This window comes from Dreissena polymorpha, chromosome 14 (assembly GCF_020536995.1).
Source record: "Dreissena polymorpha isolate Duluth1 chromosome 14, UMN_Dpol_1.0, whole genome shotgun sequence".
NCBI lineage: Eukaryota > Metazoa > Mollusca > Bivalvia > Myida > Dreissenidae > Dreissena > Dreissena polymorpha.
Genome location: NC_068368.1, coordinates 67201084 through 67217203, shown reverse-complemented (window position 1 = coordinate 67217203; position 16120 = coordinate 67201084). Strand labels below are relative to the sequence as shown.

The 16120-nt window shown below is 35.4% G+C and overlaps 1 protein-coding gene across 1 annotated transcript in view; it reads left to right on the top strand.

Moving 5' to 3' along the window:
* LOC127857832 (60S acidic ribosomal protein P0-like) overlaps window positions 1-12510 on the top strand; it is a 38808-nt gene extending 26298 nt beyond the window's left edge. The window contains exons 6-10 of the mRNA XM_052394514.1: window positions 3512-3658; window positions 5213-5321; window positions 8246-8322; window positions 8912-9052; window positions 12274-12510. Of these exons, the coding sequence (XP_052250474.1) occupies window positions 3512-3658; window positions 5213-5321; window positions 8246-8322; window positions 8912-9052; window positions 12274-12432 (633 nt within the window). The 3' untranslated portion in view covers window positions 12433-12510. The remainder of the gene's footprint in view (window positions 1-3511; window positions 3659-5212; window positions 5322-8245; window positions 8323-8911; window positions 9053-12273) is intronic.
* The last annotated feature ends 3610 nt before the right edge of the window (window positions 12511-16120 follow it).

The following is a 16120-nucleotide window of genomic DNA, read 5'->3' as shown; positions in this document are numbered from 1 at the left end:
AAAGTTCATTTGTTCGGGAAAAACTTATATAATACAACTCTTTATAATAGTTAAAATTATAAGAAGAATATCACACAATTATTATTTTTTTTTTTTTATTCAATATAATACATACAATGTATACATGAATATATACAACATAGTGATTGTACAAAGCAATAAAGTTCAGACATGTTATACAAGATATGCTAATATGTATTTTTTTTAAAGAGAAAAGAAAAAAATAATAGAAGAATTGTTATGATAAATGATGAGTTGTATAAAGTCGGAAGAAAGCATACTGGATTTGTGTGTTTCGTTGTATATTCAAAATGATCTTATAAGATTGAAAAAAAAACAACATACAAAAATATTTTAGAAAGATAAACTTACATTAGTGTGAAAAGTATATAAGTGGACAAACATCATGAGAATTTAATCCGATTCCATTTTTGTTCAAAGTTTTGTAATGTGTCATTACTGAGGGCTATTTCTTTCTCAATCTGGACTTTAAGTTTGAGACTATAGATAAAACAATTAAAATTTGGTACTTGTTTTTTGAACTTCATGTTAAAGATGAACAATTTCATCATTATAAGAATAAAATTCACAATATTATTACAATCTTTTGATTTCAATGAGTAAATTCCGAAACTTACATTTAAGAAAGATAGTTTAACGTTTAGTTGCTGTTGTTCAAGAAAAGATGTCAATTGATTCCAAATAGGCTGGATGTGTTTGCACTCCCAAAACAGGTGTTCTATAGTTTCGATGTTTTCACTGCAGAAGTCACACAGATTTGAATTAGTTAATTTGCATTTAAAGAGATATTTATTTGTAGCTATAATTCTATGAATGTATTTATATTGAAAATTTCTCAGAGTGCTTTCAATAGTTGCTTTATATGGCATGGTAAATATGTGTTTCCAATTAAGTTCATGTACTCCGAAAAGGACTTGCCATTTATTTTGGGTTTTTGAGTTTTCTGTAGGGTTTTTAATTTGTAGTGTGTAAAATATTTTATTTGTTTTGTTTTTTCTTCCAAGTATATTTTCTACGAATGTTGTTTGAGTACATGGTGTATTATATGTATTGATTTTAGATTTAATATGTATGGGTATGCTTTTGATTAATGTGTAGTACTTCAAAAAATTATTTGAAGGTATTCCGTATATGTAGCATATATCATTAAAAGAGTAGAAATCCTTAATTCTGTAGTCATATAATTGGTCGACATATTTAATGCTTCGTTCAAACCAATCTTTATAGAAAAACGTCTTATTGTTTGAAGTTATGTCTTTATTGTTCCATAGAATAGTTTTGCTGCTTGTTTGGGTTTCTAGGTTATGAGTGACATCACTCCATGCTGATAGAACATCAGACAGAAAAATGTTTTCGTTTGCAATTTCATGTAAGATAGTATTGCTGATGTTACATTCAAAGAGTAAGGAGTCACCATATTTTTTTAGAATTTTCTGATAGAATAATTTCCATTTACTTGTATTGGCATTATCTAGGTATCTTTTAACCCAGCTGCATTTGATTGCATTCAAGAATGAGTCAATGTTCGTTAATTGGATACCTCCATTTTCTACAGATTGAATTAACTGAGTTCGTTTTATTTTATCAGGCTTACCGTCCCATATGAAATTAAATATTGCTGATTTTATATCGTTAATAATATCATTTGGTGGATTTGGGAGGACTGTTAATACATAAATTAATTTAGGAAGTGCAAACGTTTTCAATACTGTGTTTTTTCCGATAAGTGTAAGTTTACGGTGATGCCATGATTTTAAGCAGTTTTTAAAATTCTGTAATTTAGGTAGTATGTTTTTAAGAACTGTATCTTTTTCATTATTTGTGAAAGTAATTCCTAACGTTGTGGCTTCAATGGATGTCCAATTAAATTTCATTTCTTTTTTATATTGGACATTATTTTGTTTTAATTTACCTACTCGTAGCACAGTACATTTACTTTTGTTTAGTTTCAGACCCGATGTCATTCCGTAAAGGGTTAGCGATTCTATTAGGTTATGGAAAGAATCGTAAGTGTCGTTTAAAAAATAAGTTGCATCGTCAGCAAATAGGGACTGTTTGATTTCTTCGTCAGGTTCTAGTGATATGCCTTTTATGTGTTTATTTGATTGGATGTGATGTGATAGATACTCGATGCAGATAATAAATAGCGATGATGAGAGTGGACATCCTTGTCGAACCCCTCGTTCGATGTTAAAACTGTTTGAAAAGAAGCCATTGTTAATGATTAAATTGTTAATATCGGTATAAAATAGTTTGACCCATTGAATGAGACTTTCACCAAAGTTCATATTTTCTAAGCAAGAGAACATAAATGAATGATCAAGCGAATCGAATGCCTTTTCGAGGTCTGCAAAGAAAATTAGACCAGGATTATTTGAATTGTTGAAATAGTTTATGCATTCTTGGATAAGACGAACGTTTTCACCAATGTAACGTCCTTTTATGAAACCAGATTGAGATCTTGAAATGATTGCTGGTAATATTTTTTTATTCTGTTTGCTATACTTTTAGTTGCAATTTTATAATCATTGTTTAGTAAACTAATCGGGCGCCAGTTTGATAAGGATTCTAAGTTTTTTCCAGGTTTTGGAATAAGTGATATAATACCTTGTTTTTGTAGCGTAGTTAAGTTTTCGTTGTTAAATGAATAGTTTAGTGAATTAATTAGATGTGTTTTTATATCATTCCAGAATATTTTATAAAATTCGATTGTGATGCCATCAGATCCTGGGCTTTTGTTATTTTGCATATCTTTTAGGGCTAATCCACATTCATATTCATTAAGCAATCCGTCGCACAGTTGTTTTTCCTCTTCGTTTAAAGCGTGATGTGTATTTTTAAAAAGGGTGTTATTTTCAACATTTTTTCGTTTATAGAGGGTTTCGAAAAATAAACGTTGTTCTTCTAGTATTTGAGTCATGTTTGTTATATCTTTGCCATTGACTACTAATTTGTGTACAGTTTTTTGTTCACTTCTACGTTTTTCAATGTTTGCGAAGTATTTTGTATTTTTTTCATTGTGTTCAACATGCTGTGCACGCGCTCTTAGTATTATTCCATTGAGACGTGTATGATAGATTCCATCTAATATTTGTTTTTTTAATGTTATTTCATTTTCAATGTCGGTGGTATCATTTGTGTTTGTTTGATGCAATTGTTTTTCAAGTGTTTCAATGGTTTTGATGGTTTCAGTTTCAAGTTTGTGTGTTTCTTTTTGTTTAAATGATGTGTATCTAATTGTTGTGTTACGTATATTTCCTTTCACACTTATACTAATATACTTTGTTAAATGTAATTGAAATAAAATTGAGGTATAATAATTTTAAAACTATATATATATATATATATATATATATATTATATATCTTTTGTTTTTTAATTGAGATTAAAAAAAACAACAAAACTTTGTTTGGGAATGATTCCGTTTAACAGACTTATGGGTACGCTTGGAAAAAGGCCGCTGACTATCAGTGAATGCTGTGTGTTACAGGTGAAAGCCCCTGCCCGTGCTGGAGCTATTGCCCCCGTGGATGTGATTGTGCCCAAGCAGGCCACCACCCTCGGCCCAGAGAAGACTGCCTTCTTCCAGGCCCTGCAGATCACAACCAAGATCACCAAGGGATGCATTGAAATCCTGGTAAGAATCACCAAGGGATGTACATATATTGAAATCCTTGTAAGGGATTGCCAAGGGATACATTGAAATCCTTGTAAGGGATTGCCAAGAGATGCTTTGAAATCCTTGTAAGGGATTGCCAAGGGATACATTGAAATACTGGTAAGGGATCACCAAGGGATACATTGAAATCCTGGTAAGGGATCACCAAGGGATGCATTGAAATCCTGGTAAGGGATCACCAAGGGATGCATTGAAATCCTGGTAAGGGCCCCACTCTGGGGAGTATAGTCATTTCAAGAATAGTAAGGATGTGATAATGCGGCATAGGATTTTAGCAAACTAGCATTGGCATAATGGGGAGGCATTTTTAGCATAACCTAGCTGTGCATTGAAAACCTAGTTAGAACTTGACATCATTTCATGTTCAGAATAATATTTAATTTTAAGATTTTGCAATCGTGAGTCTCTTCATATTTTCAAAGAAATGTTTCTATCAATATGTTTACACTTGATTAATATGTTTACACTTTAAGTAAATCCCACTACACAATATTACTATGGTCACAACAAAATGATTTATTAATATAATTTCCATGAAGCTTTTCAAGGCATTTTTGTGATGAAAGCCTCTGTTTACCTGTTGGGACAGGACCAGTGTGAGAGTCAGCAATGACAGAACCCACTCACACTGCCCTGCTACCATGGTAACAAGTTGCCATGCAGAATAATGGCTGACTGAAAAATCCTGACTTGGTTTTCTTTAGTTTTGCTGCTACTTTTCCTATAATATGATGAGAGTCACTTTGTTAATATAAAATCATACTTTAGGGCTGACTACAAGTGGACTGTGTTAAGTATTTCTGTCTATGCTACCACAATTTTAAGCGAGGCTGTTTTCTGAGAAAACCTGAGGTATTGTCATAGCCTGCTTGCCGTCCGCAGGCATCGTGCTAAAACCTTAACATTGCCTCTAAAATCAAAGTGCTTCCACCTACAACTTTGAGACTTCATATGTAGATGCACCTTGATGAGTTCTACACGCCACACCCATTTTGGGTCACTAGGTCAAAGGTCAAGGTCACTGTGACCTCTAAAAAAAAAAATCTGACAAGCTTTCGCAGCAGAGCGTGGCACTCATTATGCGGTGTTCTTGTTCAATAAGTTGTAAAAAAGAAGCATAACGTGGTATGTAGAGCCATGTAGAAACGTGATAAATAAAACAAAGTGTGTGAGATCTGACTTTGGGGATAAAATTGTATTGCTGCGTAGAATTATTTGAATAATATTTTATCTTTTCCTGAGCTTTAAGTCAAGTAATAAGTTGTTTAATAACAGAGAATATCACTTCATATTTTAAAAGCTTTGTTATTCAAATTTTATATATAATGGAACAAATCCCCAAATTAATTTTGAAATAGACCAGATGTATACATTAAAAAATACCCAAACAACTGCCCTGATCTAACCAAAATTCTTTCACAAGAAAACAACATCAGTTTCCATGGTGAGAAGATTTTCAAAGCCACATTTAAATCCAGTTACTGATACATAATTTCCCTGCTTTCCTTGTAGAACGATGTTCGACTGATCAATACTGGTGACAAAGTGGGGGCCTCTGAGTCCACTCTCCTCAACATGCTGGACATCTCCCCATTCTCATATGGACTGGCCATCGAGAGAGGTAACAGGGTTGACAGGATTGTACTTTGTTTGTTTGATAGGTGAGGGTTACAAGGTCGGAGCCTCCTAGGCCTCTCTCCATTTTCCAACTGTTTGTCATTGACTTTTAACTCTTTGTAGGCAAAAGCAATACTTGGTGCTGAAACTTTTTTCCTCAATAAATAGAACTTTGTTTGAATTGAAAGTGGTCTACTTTAATAAGTAGCGTGTGTAAATGTCATCTTACAATAATGCCCTTTTTAGAAAAATTATTAGAAAAAACTAAATTGTGAGATTTCTTAGCATTTTTACTAGGAAATCAATAATTTAGCCGCACTCTGGGAAAATGGGGCTTACCGTAATTACTCTATGTTTTCGGACACTTAAAAATAATAAGTTTGTATCGTGTCCGAAAACTTCAATACAAAAAATATTCACAAAATACAGGTGTCCGAAAACTTGTCGAAAATTTAGGTGTCCGAAAATAGGGTCAATTGCATCAACGACTATCGGTAATAGCACGCGCTTGTAAAATATCATGCTGTATAGTATAAATTACAGTTATATATGTTTGCACTGAATTTTAAATAATTTTTAAAGGCTTAATTTATTTGATAGAAAGTTAATACATGGTTGTACTTTGACCAACAAGGTAAAAGATGAGCATGTGATGTACCGATACTCGCTAGTATGAACCTGTAATTAACGCAATAAAAAGCAAACTATGAATTCTTTGTTTGTTCATTTCCGACAGTTGTTCGTAAAACTTGCAATAGGTTGCATCACACTTGGAAGCGTTTTAGTAATTGTCACAGTTATTTTACTGTGAAGGGATGGACTAAAACTCGTGTGTCCGAAAATTAAGAGTCACAAAAAATAATTATTTTTGCTAAAAAAAGGGGTGTCTGAAAACATAGAGTAATTACGGTAATGAATGTGCCTAAAATTTCCAATATTATGCTGTGCAGTCCGCGCAGGAAATGCAGGGTCAACACTTTCTTTTTTAAGGAATTTTTTGTTAATATAAAGTATTTTCTAAACGTGAATCCAATTTATGCGGAAAGTATTGTCCCTGGTTAGCCTGTGTGGACTTCCCTGCTCATCCAGGAAGACATTTTACACACTTGCCTTAAGTACTGTTTTTCATTTTCAAAGCACAATATTGGTCTCCAGGTGTTGTTTTTTTGCCAGAATGGGATACATACTTACTGAACATATGGCATAAGACCCATTTTCCCATGAAATGGCTCATACATAGCTGCACTGATGACACTGTTGTACTGAAGTTCCATGCTGAGAACTCTATACATGTACCGACCCAGTCTGAAGCAGCAGATGTCTCTCAGTATCAACATGACTTTTCAGGGAATGACCGTATTTACTCATAAGCATCTGGGTTTTTGAGTTAACAAGATTGAAAAACAGTAAAACGAAACATGTTTCTGTTGTAAATAGGTTGTTTTCACAGATTTTAGCCCAAAGTCAGTTTTCACAATTTATCATTTAAGTTTTAGGAAACTAACATGACTGTGTTTGATTTGTAAAATGTCGGTATCAAAATTGTGAAATGTCTGTTAAAGGTTATGCTGAAAGAAGGAAAGAAAGGATGTAGTGCTTTCTTGACAGTTTCTCAAGACAATACAATCCCATGTCCTCACACTTGAATAATCTAAAGATGTTTTGAGCAACTGCTTGATGGCTAAATTAAATCAGCCCTTTGCTGTCATCAGATTGTCAAGTCATTGTCTTTTACAGCTGATCTTTGTCATTAAACTGTTTTAATAAATGTTGATCGGTTTTCCCACTTGAAGACGTGTTCATTTTTATGCTCCAACAAAAATTTTGGGGGGAGCATATAGTTGCAGCTTCGTCTGTCCGTGCATGTGTCTGTCCGTGCCTGCGTCCGTCTGTCCGTACACAATTTTTGCCCGGCTATTTCTCAGCAGCTAATGAACGGAATTTAATTAAAATTTATGGGAAGCTTCACTACCAAGAGCAGATGTGCATATTATCAGCTGGTTCTGGTCGTATGATTTTTCACAGAGTTATGGCCCTTCGAAAATTTTCATTAACTGTACATGAAGTGCAATTCTTGTCCAGGCTATTTCTCATCAACTAATGACCAGAATTTAATGAAACTTTATAGGAAGCTTCACTACAAACAGGACATGTGCATAGAATCAGCGGGTTCTAGTTAGAAGATTTTTCACAGAGTAATGACCCTTTGAAATTTTCCATCAACTGTACATATAGTGCAATTCTCGTTTCCACAAAGCTAAACCATGTATTGACAAAGCATCATTGGGGAGCATCCATCAGTTTTACTGATATCCTTGTTATGTTTAGGTAGGCATGTAAATGATACTATAATGTTATACCAATGGCAATAATGCCTACATTATATTCTCAATGTATTAATTTTAAACTTTTACTCCTTGTAGCCAAAGACAATTATTGGCGCAATTATAACAATTGAACATTTGTAAATAACAGAAGCAATTGAAAGTGGTCAACTGTATACATAAACATGTGTGTCAAAGTCACCTTACAGTTTATTCCCTATTTAGAAAATGCAAAACAGAATTTATGGCATTTTTGTGATGAAAGCCACATCGAACCTGTTGGGACAGGACCAGTGTGAGAGTCAGCAATGACAGAACCCACTCACACTGCCCTGTTACCATGGTAACACCCTGCCATGCAGAATAATGGCTGACTGAAAAAGCCCGTTTAAAAAAATAAAGCTATCTAAGCCTTAAAAATTGTTCTGTGCAGGGGAAAAATTGTTCTGCAAACATTTCATTTGACTTCTACCATTTGTGCAGACTGCAAAGTCATATCTGTGATGACTATATGCACATTCATTAAGCCTGTTTTCACTTATCAAGGCTCAATTATAACACTACCTGTTGGCCCCAAGTGTACTATGTGCCATGTCTGTTACAGTGTATGACTCTGGCAGCGTGTTTGAGTCCAAGGTTCTGGACATCACAGATGAAGACATCAGGACCAGGTTCCTGCAGGTGAGAAGCATTGCAGCCACCTTAGCTAGAAAAAAGTCGGCCAAAAAATTATAAGCGTTTCTTTCTTATTAATAGTTGCTCTATATATAGACTTCAGTCTCTCAAATTTGTTAGGGGGATCACAAAGTTACAGCTCACGCTTAGAAAATTTGTAGGCGGTAAAGGCCAGATGTAAAGCGAAAATTAATATGAAATAAACACACAACTTTTTTCTGAGATTACTGGAAAGTGAGCTGCATTGAAAAAATTAACAGAAGTAATAAAGGGTGTAAAACTGAAAAAAATGAATGTCTCAGCATGGACTTAACAATCTTGACTTTACTATCACGTGATTATCCTCTCTTTTATTGTTATAGGAAACTATGTTTGAAAACAATCATGAGGCAAATGTGAAATGTTCACAAAAATAAAAAAGAAAATCATTTTTTATTATAATATTCCAATAATTGGACATTATTTTAGTCCTTGAACCAATATTAAGATAGACATATTCCTTCCATAGCTTAAAAAAAGAGCTCTTACGGTGGAATAGACTACTTTATAGTAATGAACTATGATCAGTAAAACAACATTATTTTCCGCCTACTAGGGAGTGCGCAACGTAGCCTCGTTGTCCCTGAAGATTGGCTATCCCACGGCTGCTTCTGCCCCTCACTCCATCGTCAATGGCTTCAAGAGACTGCTTGCCATTGCTGTACAGACCGACTACACTTTCCCTGCTGCACAGAGGGTGAGTACAGCGGTGCTGATCAAGTCATTGCAATTTTGTCAACAACCTTTTTATGCCCCCGGTAGGGTGGCATATAGCAGTTGAACTTTCCGTCAGTCAGTATGTCTGTCCGTCCGTCCGAAAAAAAACTTAAACATTGGCCATAACTTTTTAAATATTGAAGATAGCACCTTGATATTTGGCATGCATGTGTATCTCATGAAGCTTCACATTTTGAGTGGTAAAATTTCAAGGTGAACATCATCCTTCAAGATCTAGGGTCGAAAAAAACAAAGTCAAGGGAAGTAATAAGCTTTAAAAGGACATAGTTATGTGACCTGCCCACGTATATATTTTTGTTAAATAAATCAAAGCGGCGCAGTAGGTGGCATTGTGTTTCTGACAAACACATTGTGGTAAAAGGTGAAGGTCATCCTTTATGGTCTATGGTAAAAAATACAGATTTAAAGGAAGTAATAAGCTTTAAAGAGGGAGAAAATTATTCAATATTGAACATAGCCACTTTATATATTTGGCATGCATGTGTATCTCATGGAGCTGCACATTTTGAGTGCTCAATCTACAGTCACGGTTGTGGCTTTTAATTGTTTGCTACTAAAAAAAGACATTTGTTACAGATTATTTTCAAGGGAAGTAATTTATATAATTATAAATTGCATATTACATATTTCCTTACCAAGAATTGAAGTTCTTTTCACAGTAACTGTACAGATTTATTATTTTGACTCAAATGATAGATTTGTCAAAGTTTTTTTTTAAATGATATAATTTCTTTGATGTTCATTACATACCTGTGGACTTGTGTCCATAGATACGTGATCAACTCTGGCTATGATGTCTTTTAAACCACAGGCCTTGGTTGTCAGTGATGTCTGACATGGTCATAATTGACTGTGAGACCCCCCCCCACCCCCTGGTTGGATTGGACAAAATTAAAGGGAAGTAATAACCTTTAAAGGGTGATGATTTCTATACCTGCCAAATGATAAATAGAAATTTTATTTCAATGCGGCGCAGTAGGGGGCATTGTGTTTCTGACAAACACTTCTCTTGTTGGAAACTCATTTTTACCTGCTGATTTTACTAACAGGTTTGTATTTGCTGATGAAATGTTAATTTTCCGTTTACATTAAAAAAAAATACATACACGTGTGCAGTGCCTTCCCCAGGAATTTGTTCAGGCACCCCGGGGGTGGGTTCGGGAGGGGTGTCCCCTCCCGACGTTGATTTTTTATTAATTCAACGTGTCAATTCACGTTCTGTGGTGCGTTATAACTCAAAGAAAAACAACGTCAAAAGACGTCGGTGCGCGAAGACTCTTCAAAAAAATCCCCCAGTCATTTAAAAATATATTTTTTAATTTTGTTTAATTGTTTTAAAACTTTTCCGCACAGATAGTAAAATCCCGACTCGAACGATTCCCCAATACATCCGTTTCAACCCGACTCTATTACTGTATACTTACTATTTTTCAAGTTTCTATTTATTACCCGATAATCCCGTTTATTCCGTTTTTATCAATCTCTTTCTGGTAAATATTTACGATAAAAGCTTTCAGTTATTTCTTTTAACACAAACCTTGCCATTTTTAAGTGACTATTTATAGATTTGATGAAATATTGCCTCTGAATATGCGTCAATCCCCTGACCTGTTGTGTGCTTGTTAAAACGCTCAATACACGCCATTTGTATGCAATAGACGCGACGTTGTACATGCTGCATAATTTTCGCGCTCTTTTTAATTGAGAAAAAGATTCGACACAAAATAAATTTGCACTGCTAATTTGAAACAAAAATATTTAACGTTGCGGTAACATTTACATTCGGAAGTGTGTTTCGGATTAAAAACGCGTTAACATCGACTTACGGTAATGGGTTTCGGATTACAAATTTAATTATTCCCATTTGAGATTTCAACAAATATTAACCGTTGCGTTATAAATTCAACGATAATTTGTTTACACACTTTACGAGTCGAATAAATGTTTTGACGGAATTATGCATGAAATTCACGTTGTCCACGAGGATCACGGCCGGTTGCCTTCATCAGTCTTCTAACTATCGATTATCGGACGAAACATTTACAAGTGTGCGTAATTAATTCAACGAAAATTTGTTAAAACGCATTAGTGTCGAATAAATGTCAGAAAAACGAGGTGAATCAGTTCTATAAATGGACATGTTGAAATATACATGTACTGGATTTAAATACATTGTTATCACATAATTGTAACCGCTATAATAATTAATTGTTTACCACTTGCAATTAATTTCTCGTATTAATTATGAGTCATAGGTAACACTTGTTTACAGTAAAAAGGTGTGATGATGATGCCCGAAACCGTCTTTAATGTTCTGTACTGTACTAATTACCGGTTTTATATTACTCAAATGGTACAACTACTTGCTAATCAAGCTGCGATAAACTCTTACTTCATGCCCGACGTCAATCAAAAATAATGGTCGATATTTAACCCCGCCCTCATAAGCAATCGCGTAACCGATTGGACGATGAACTTCACAGTTTGACGACTGGAAAGTTACCAGATACATCCTTGTCAGCATTTAAATGACCGTGTAATGTGGCTAGAATAATCGATACGCGCGTCATGCTATTCTCTTATCAGTGGATTATCCATTACCCCATGTGGTGTTTATGGCGATTACTTGTGAACGTAGGTACCGAGTGCTCTTTTAAAACAGGGAATATTGATACACTGATAGGGAAACCTTGATTTTTTTAGCCAATCTCCACTTTCTTTTACTGAAGAATACACTGATCGGAAAATTTCAAGCGCCCCGGGGACTCTGATTTCGAAATTCAAGCGCCCCGGCAAGGGGCGCTTAAATGGCCTGGGGAAGACCCTGGTGTGTATTCCCTGTTGTGATGAAAGCATATCTAACCTGTTGGGACAGGACCAGTGTGAGAGTCAGCAATGACAGAACCCACTCACATTGCCCTGCTACCATGGTAATACACTGCCATGCAGAATAATGGCTGACTGAACAGGGAATCAATGAATGGCAAAAACACTTATTTTAGAAAGAGCTGTTGAAATTTAACTTGTTTCCTTGACAAGGTCTTAACAACTCAAGTACAAACCCCTTAACAAGTTCTTTACCAATCGAGTACAAAACCCCTAAACAAGGTCTTTACCACTAAAGTACAAAACCCCTAGGCTTGAAAGCACAAATATAGCCAGTTTTGCATCGGTTTACAGACGAAGGACTTCCTCAAAGACCCTTCAAAATTCGCGGTGGAAGCTGCCCCAGTCGCTGCAGCCCCCGCTGCTGCCAAGAAGGAAGAGAAGAAAGTAGAAGCAAAGAAGGAAGAGTCTGAGGAATCTGAGGACGACATGGGATTCGGGCTGTTTGATTAGACAATTTGTTACCGCAATGCCAGACTTATGTCATATGTCTCTGGATTCATGGACTTGAATAAATAAATACGTACATGACTTCTCGTTTTTTTGCATCGGTGTTTCTTTACCTGATTTTAGCTGATGTCTGCCCTTTCAAAGTTAAACTTATATTCTGGGTTAATCTTATTTTACAAATAATTATTAGAAAACAAGATCTTTTATAATGGAAGAGTTTTATTGAACCTTGTAAAGGGGGTAGGGCATTTTCCTTCTTTTTGGTTCTTAAAGTGCACTTTGTTACCGTTATGACGGTGTGGGCAAATGGTTTAACGTGCCATCATCCTTGATGGACTCGTGTCATATGTCGGATTCTTTGACCTGAATAGATAGATGCATACGACTCGAACCACTTGAATTAGATCATTATTGTGGCCATTGTGAATTAACAGTTCTAAAATAAATGACCATGCAACATAAATCCGATTCCTGCAACTTGTAACCAGCCACATAACTAGTAGGAATAGGTGATCAATTGTTAACGGCCACTTCCGCTTCATCTGATTCTACTAGAGTGGTCAGTGAATGCATTTTGGTCTGGCAAACCAATATACCAAGAACACTGGGTGGAATCATTGCGACCATAATGCTTGTGTTATGTGTGTAAAATGTCGCAATGCAGCTTGGTGGTGGCAATTTCAAAAGACGGATGCAAACGCAGAGTACGTTGTTTTTTTTTACGTTTCCCGAAGACAAACAGACCTTAATTTGAAAATCAAGGAATGCTATTCGATACGAATATTAATATTGTTTACTATTCTGGCAAATTCTTTAAAAAAATCCGATTTCCTAGCCTCAAGGACTTAACAAAGGTTGGTTCATGTGATGTTGACAATGAAAGTCTAATATTTTTACGATACGGCATTTTTGTATAGAAAATCCCATTTTATATACGTTTTTTAATGACTATGCTTGGCTACAAAAAATATCGTAACCTTTGCTGAAAAGAAGGCGTTGTACCCGTTGTTTTCAAAATGTTGTGGTCGCAATTTATTGTGGTGGTGCTGATGTGAAGGAAAACAGAAGGATAATAGAGTCTGTCTGTCTGTCAGTCTATGTGTCTGTCTGTCAGTCCCTCTGTCTGTCCGTTCTTGTCCATCCGTCTTTCTGGTTGTTACTCAATCTGTATTTGATCCAGACTCGCTCATGTTCGAAATCTGACTCGGTTACTTTAGGAATCACTGTGCATTTTAATTAAATAAATACACTTTCATGAACTTTCCTCCAAATAATCGTTTGCCCAACCACAACAATTTCAAGCTTGTATCACTGTAACGCATTGCAGGCGTATCGTAACTGTTAAACCATTTCACAACATCTAGGAACAACATGATTCTTTAATGTCCGCTCCATTTTCAAATAATTGGGCACCATCACCGTATATGTATGTTTCTTCACTGGCATCACTTATAAACGAAATATTTGATCGTTCAAGTGAATTAAATGCCTATTCTTTTTTAGCTTTGCCAATATATGAATTGCTTGTATGCCTTATGGGTTTTGAAATAATATCACTTATTTTGGGGATTAGTGACAATATTCTACTCCGTTTCAATGCAGGAGAGAATTTTTTTTTTTTTGACAGCTATTTGGGCATAATCGTTTTCCACCACTCTTTAACAGGCGTACTGGTATTTAACGTTTGATTTAAAGATGTTTTCCATGGACTTTTGTATTGTAAGAAATCCGTTTGATTCTGGATAGGAACAATCCTTTCTTTCGTATTCCCTTGAAAATTCCCATCTGCAGTAAAAAAAAAAGCAATACTAAAAATAATGTTTACTATGAGAGGTCGTTAAGCGAGGCTTTCGTGCAACATAATTGTATTGTTAGTTTTTTTTAAATAAAAAAATGTTAAATTACTGCCCTTACGTTTTTTCTTATATAAGTTACTTCGCATCAGCACCACAACAATAAATTGCGACCACAACATATGCACGCGACCGCAACATTTTCAAAAAAACGGGTACAATGCATTTTTTTCAGCAGAGGTTACGATATTGTTTTTAGTCGAGCATAGTTGTTATAAAAAAACGAATATAAAATGCGATTTTCTGTACAAAAATATCATAATATCGTAAAAAAATACTTTTTCATTGTCAACATCACATTAACCAACCTTTGTAAAGTCCTTGAGGTAAGGATATTGGATTGTTCTCAATGATTTTGCCAGAATAGTAAACAATATTAATATTCGTATCGAATAGAATTCCTCGATTTTTTAATGTATGTCTCTCTGTCTTCGGGAAACGTATAAAACAAAATCGTTCTTACCGTTTGCATCCATTTATTGAATTTGCCACCGCAACGGAAGCTGCATTGCGACATTTTACGCACATAACAATCGTTACGGTCGCAATGTTTCCACTCCGTGAAGGCGGGCATTGACTTTGGTTTTAAATCGGAACAGAAGTTAACTTGTGACAAAAAAGACACCGCTCATGGTAAAAACGAGCAATTACTGCATGAATACGAATGGTTTTAAACCTTGTTGCAATAATTCAACTCTAAGCTTTATAGCCCAGTGGGCTGCTTAGAGTTGCAATGCGCTCTCTCTTGTACATGGGTGCAAAATGTTGTCAACACTTCAAGGGTTAAGGAATACTGAAACTGCAAGAACTTATTAAAGTTTACCTATCTAAACCACAAACTCATCCAAACGGTACCATTAAAGCAAGAAATAATTGATTTTATTGACTTAGATTTTGTTTTGTACGCTGTATCCGCCATATTGGAAAATTGACCCAATATTGGTTAGGTCGCAGTACACCAATATTTTGCACGTCGGGTTATGTGCTCCAGCCTATAAAGTCGACAACGATGTGGTATTCGATACAGAATACACTGTTTTAAAATTTAAACATAAACATGTCAGCGAGAAAAGTGTGTTGAAACATCGTCGTGTTTTTATACGATGCATTGCAATCCTGATTCGGAACTATATGCCTATTACAGTTGAGATGTACCTACACAGCAAGCTCATATCCGAAATGACCACGTTAGATCCTGTTTTTAAGAAAATGCTGAATCAGGCCGAGGGGTTGTACTCTCCCCGTCAAGAGGCGAGACGACGCTAAATATTCTGAGATTTAGATCAAACTGGGGAGGGCTACAGAGAAGAACAACATAAGCTTGCCCAAATCTAAAAGTTAAGTCAGTTCATTATGGCATTATTAACTGCTTATGATTAGCAAGGCAAGGTATTGCTCAAGGCAGATAGTACTTGGTGGTGACAGATGCATTTGCAGGCAGTGTCCGATTTTTGTATCTGTCTTTGCTGCAGCTGGGCACTTCAATTACCTGCGATCTGCTTATTACTATCTTCAGCAAATGAGCAGCATAGAGGAAACGCCCCAAGACGTTTATCGAAAGTTCATTGATCGTGTTCACGTTGTTTGCAGGAGCAATCAGTGCTGCGCTGGGCTGCAGTAAGTAGGGATCTTGTCACTGAGAAAACACTGATGTGGTCTCCTTAAGGGGCCGTCAAACAGAGAAAACAATAAATTAAATACCGTATTTTTTTACAATTACAAGTTTATGAATATGAAAACGTAAAAACCGTTTTCCAGTAATGTCATATACCAGTCGTGATATTTTAATCAAAATAAACTAATTATTATAAAACATACGGTAATTTGGAACTTTCCTT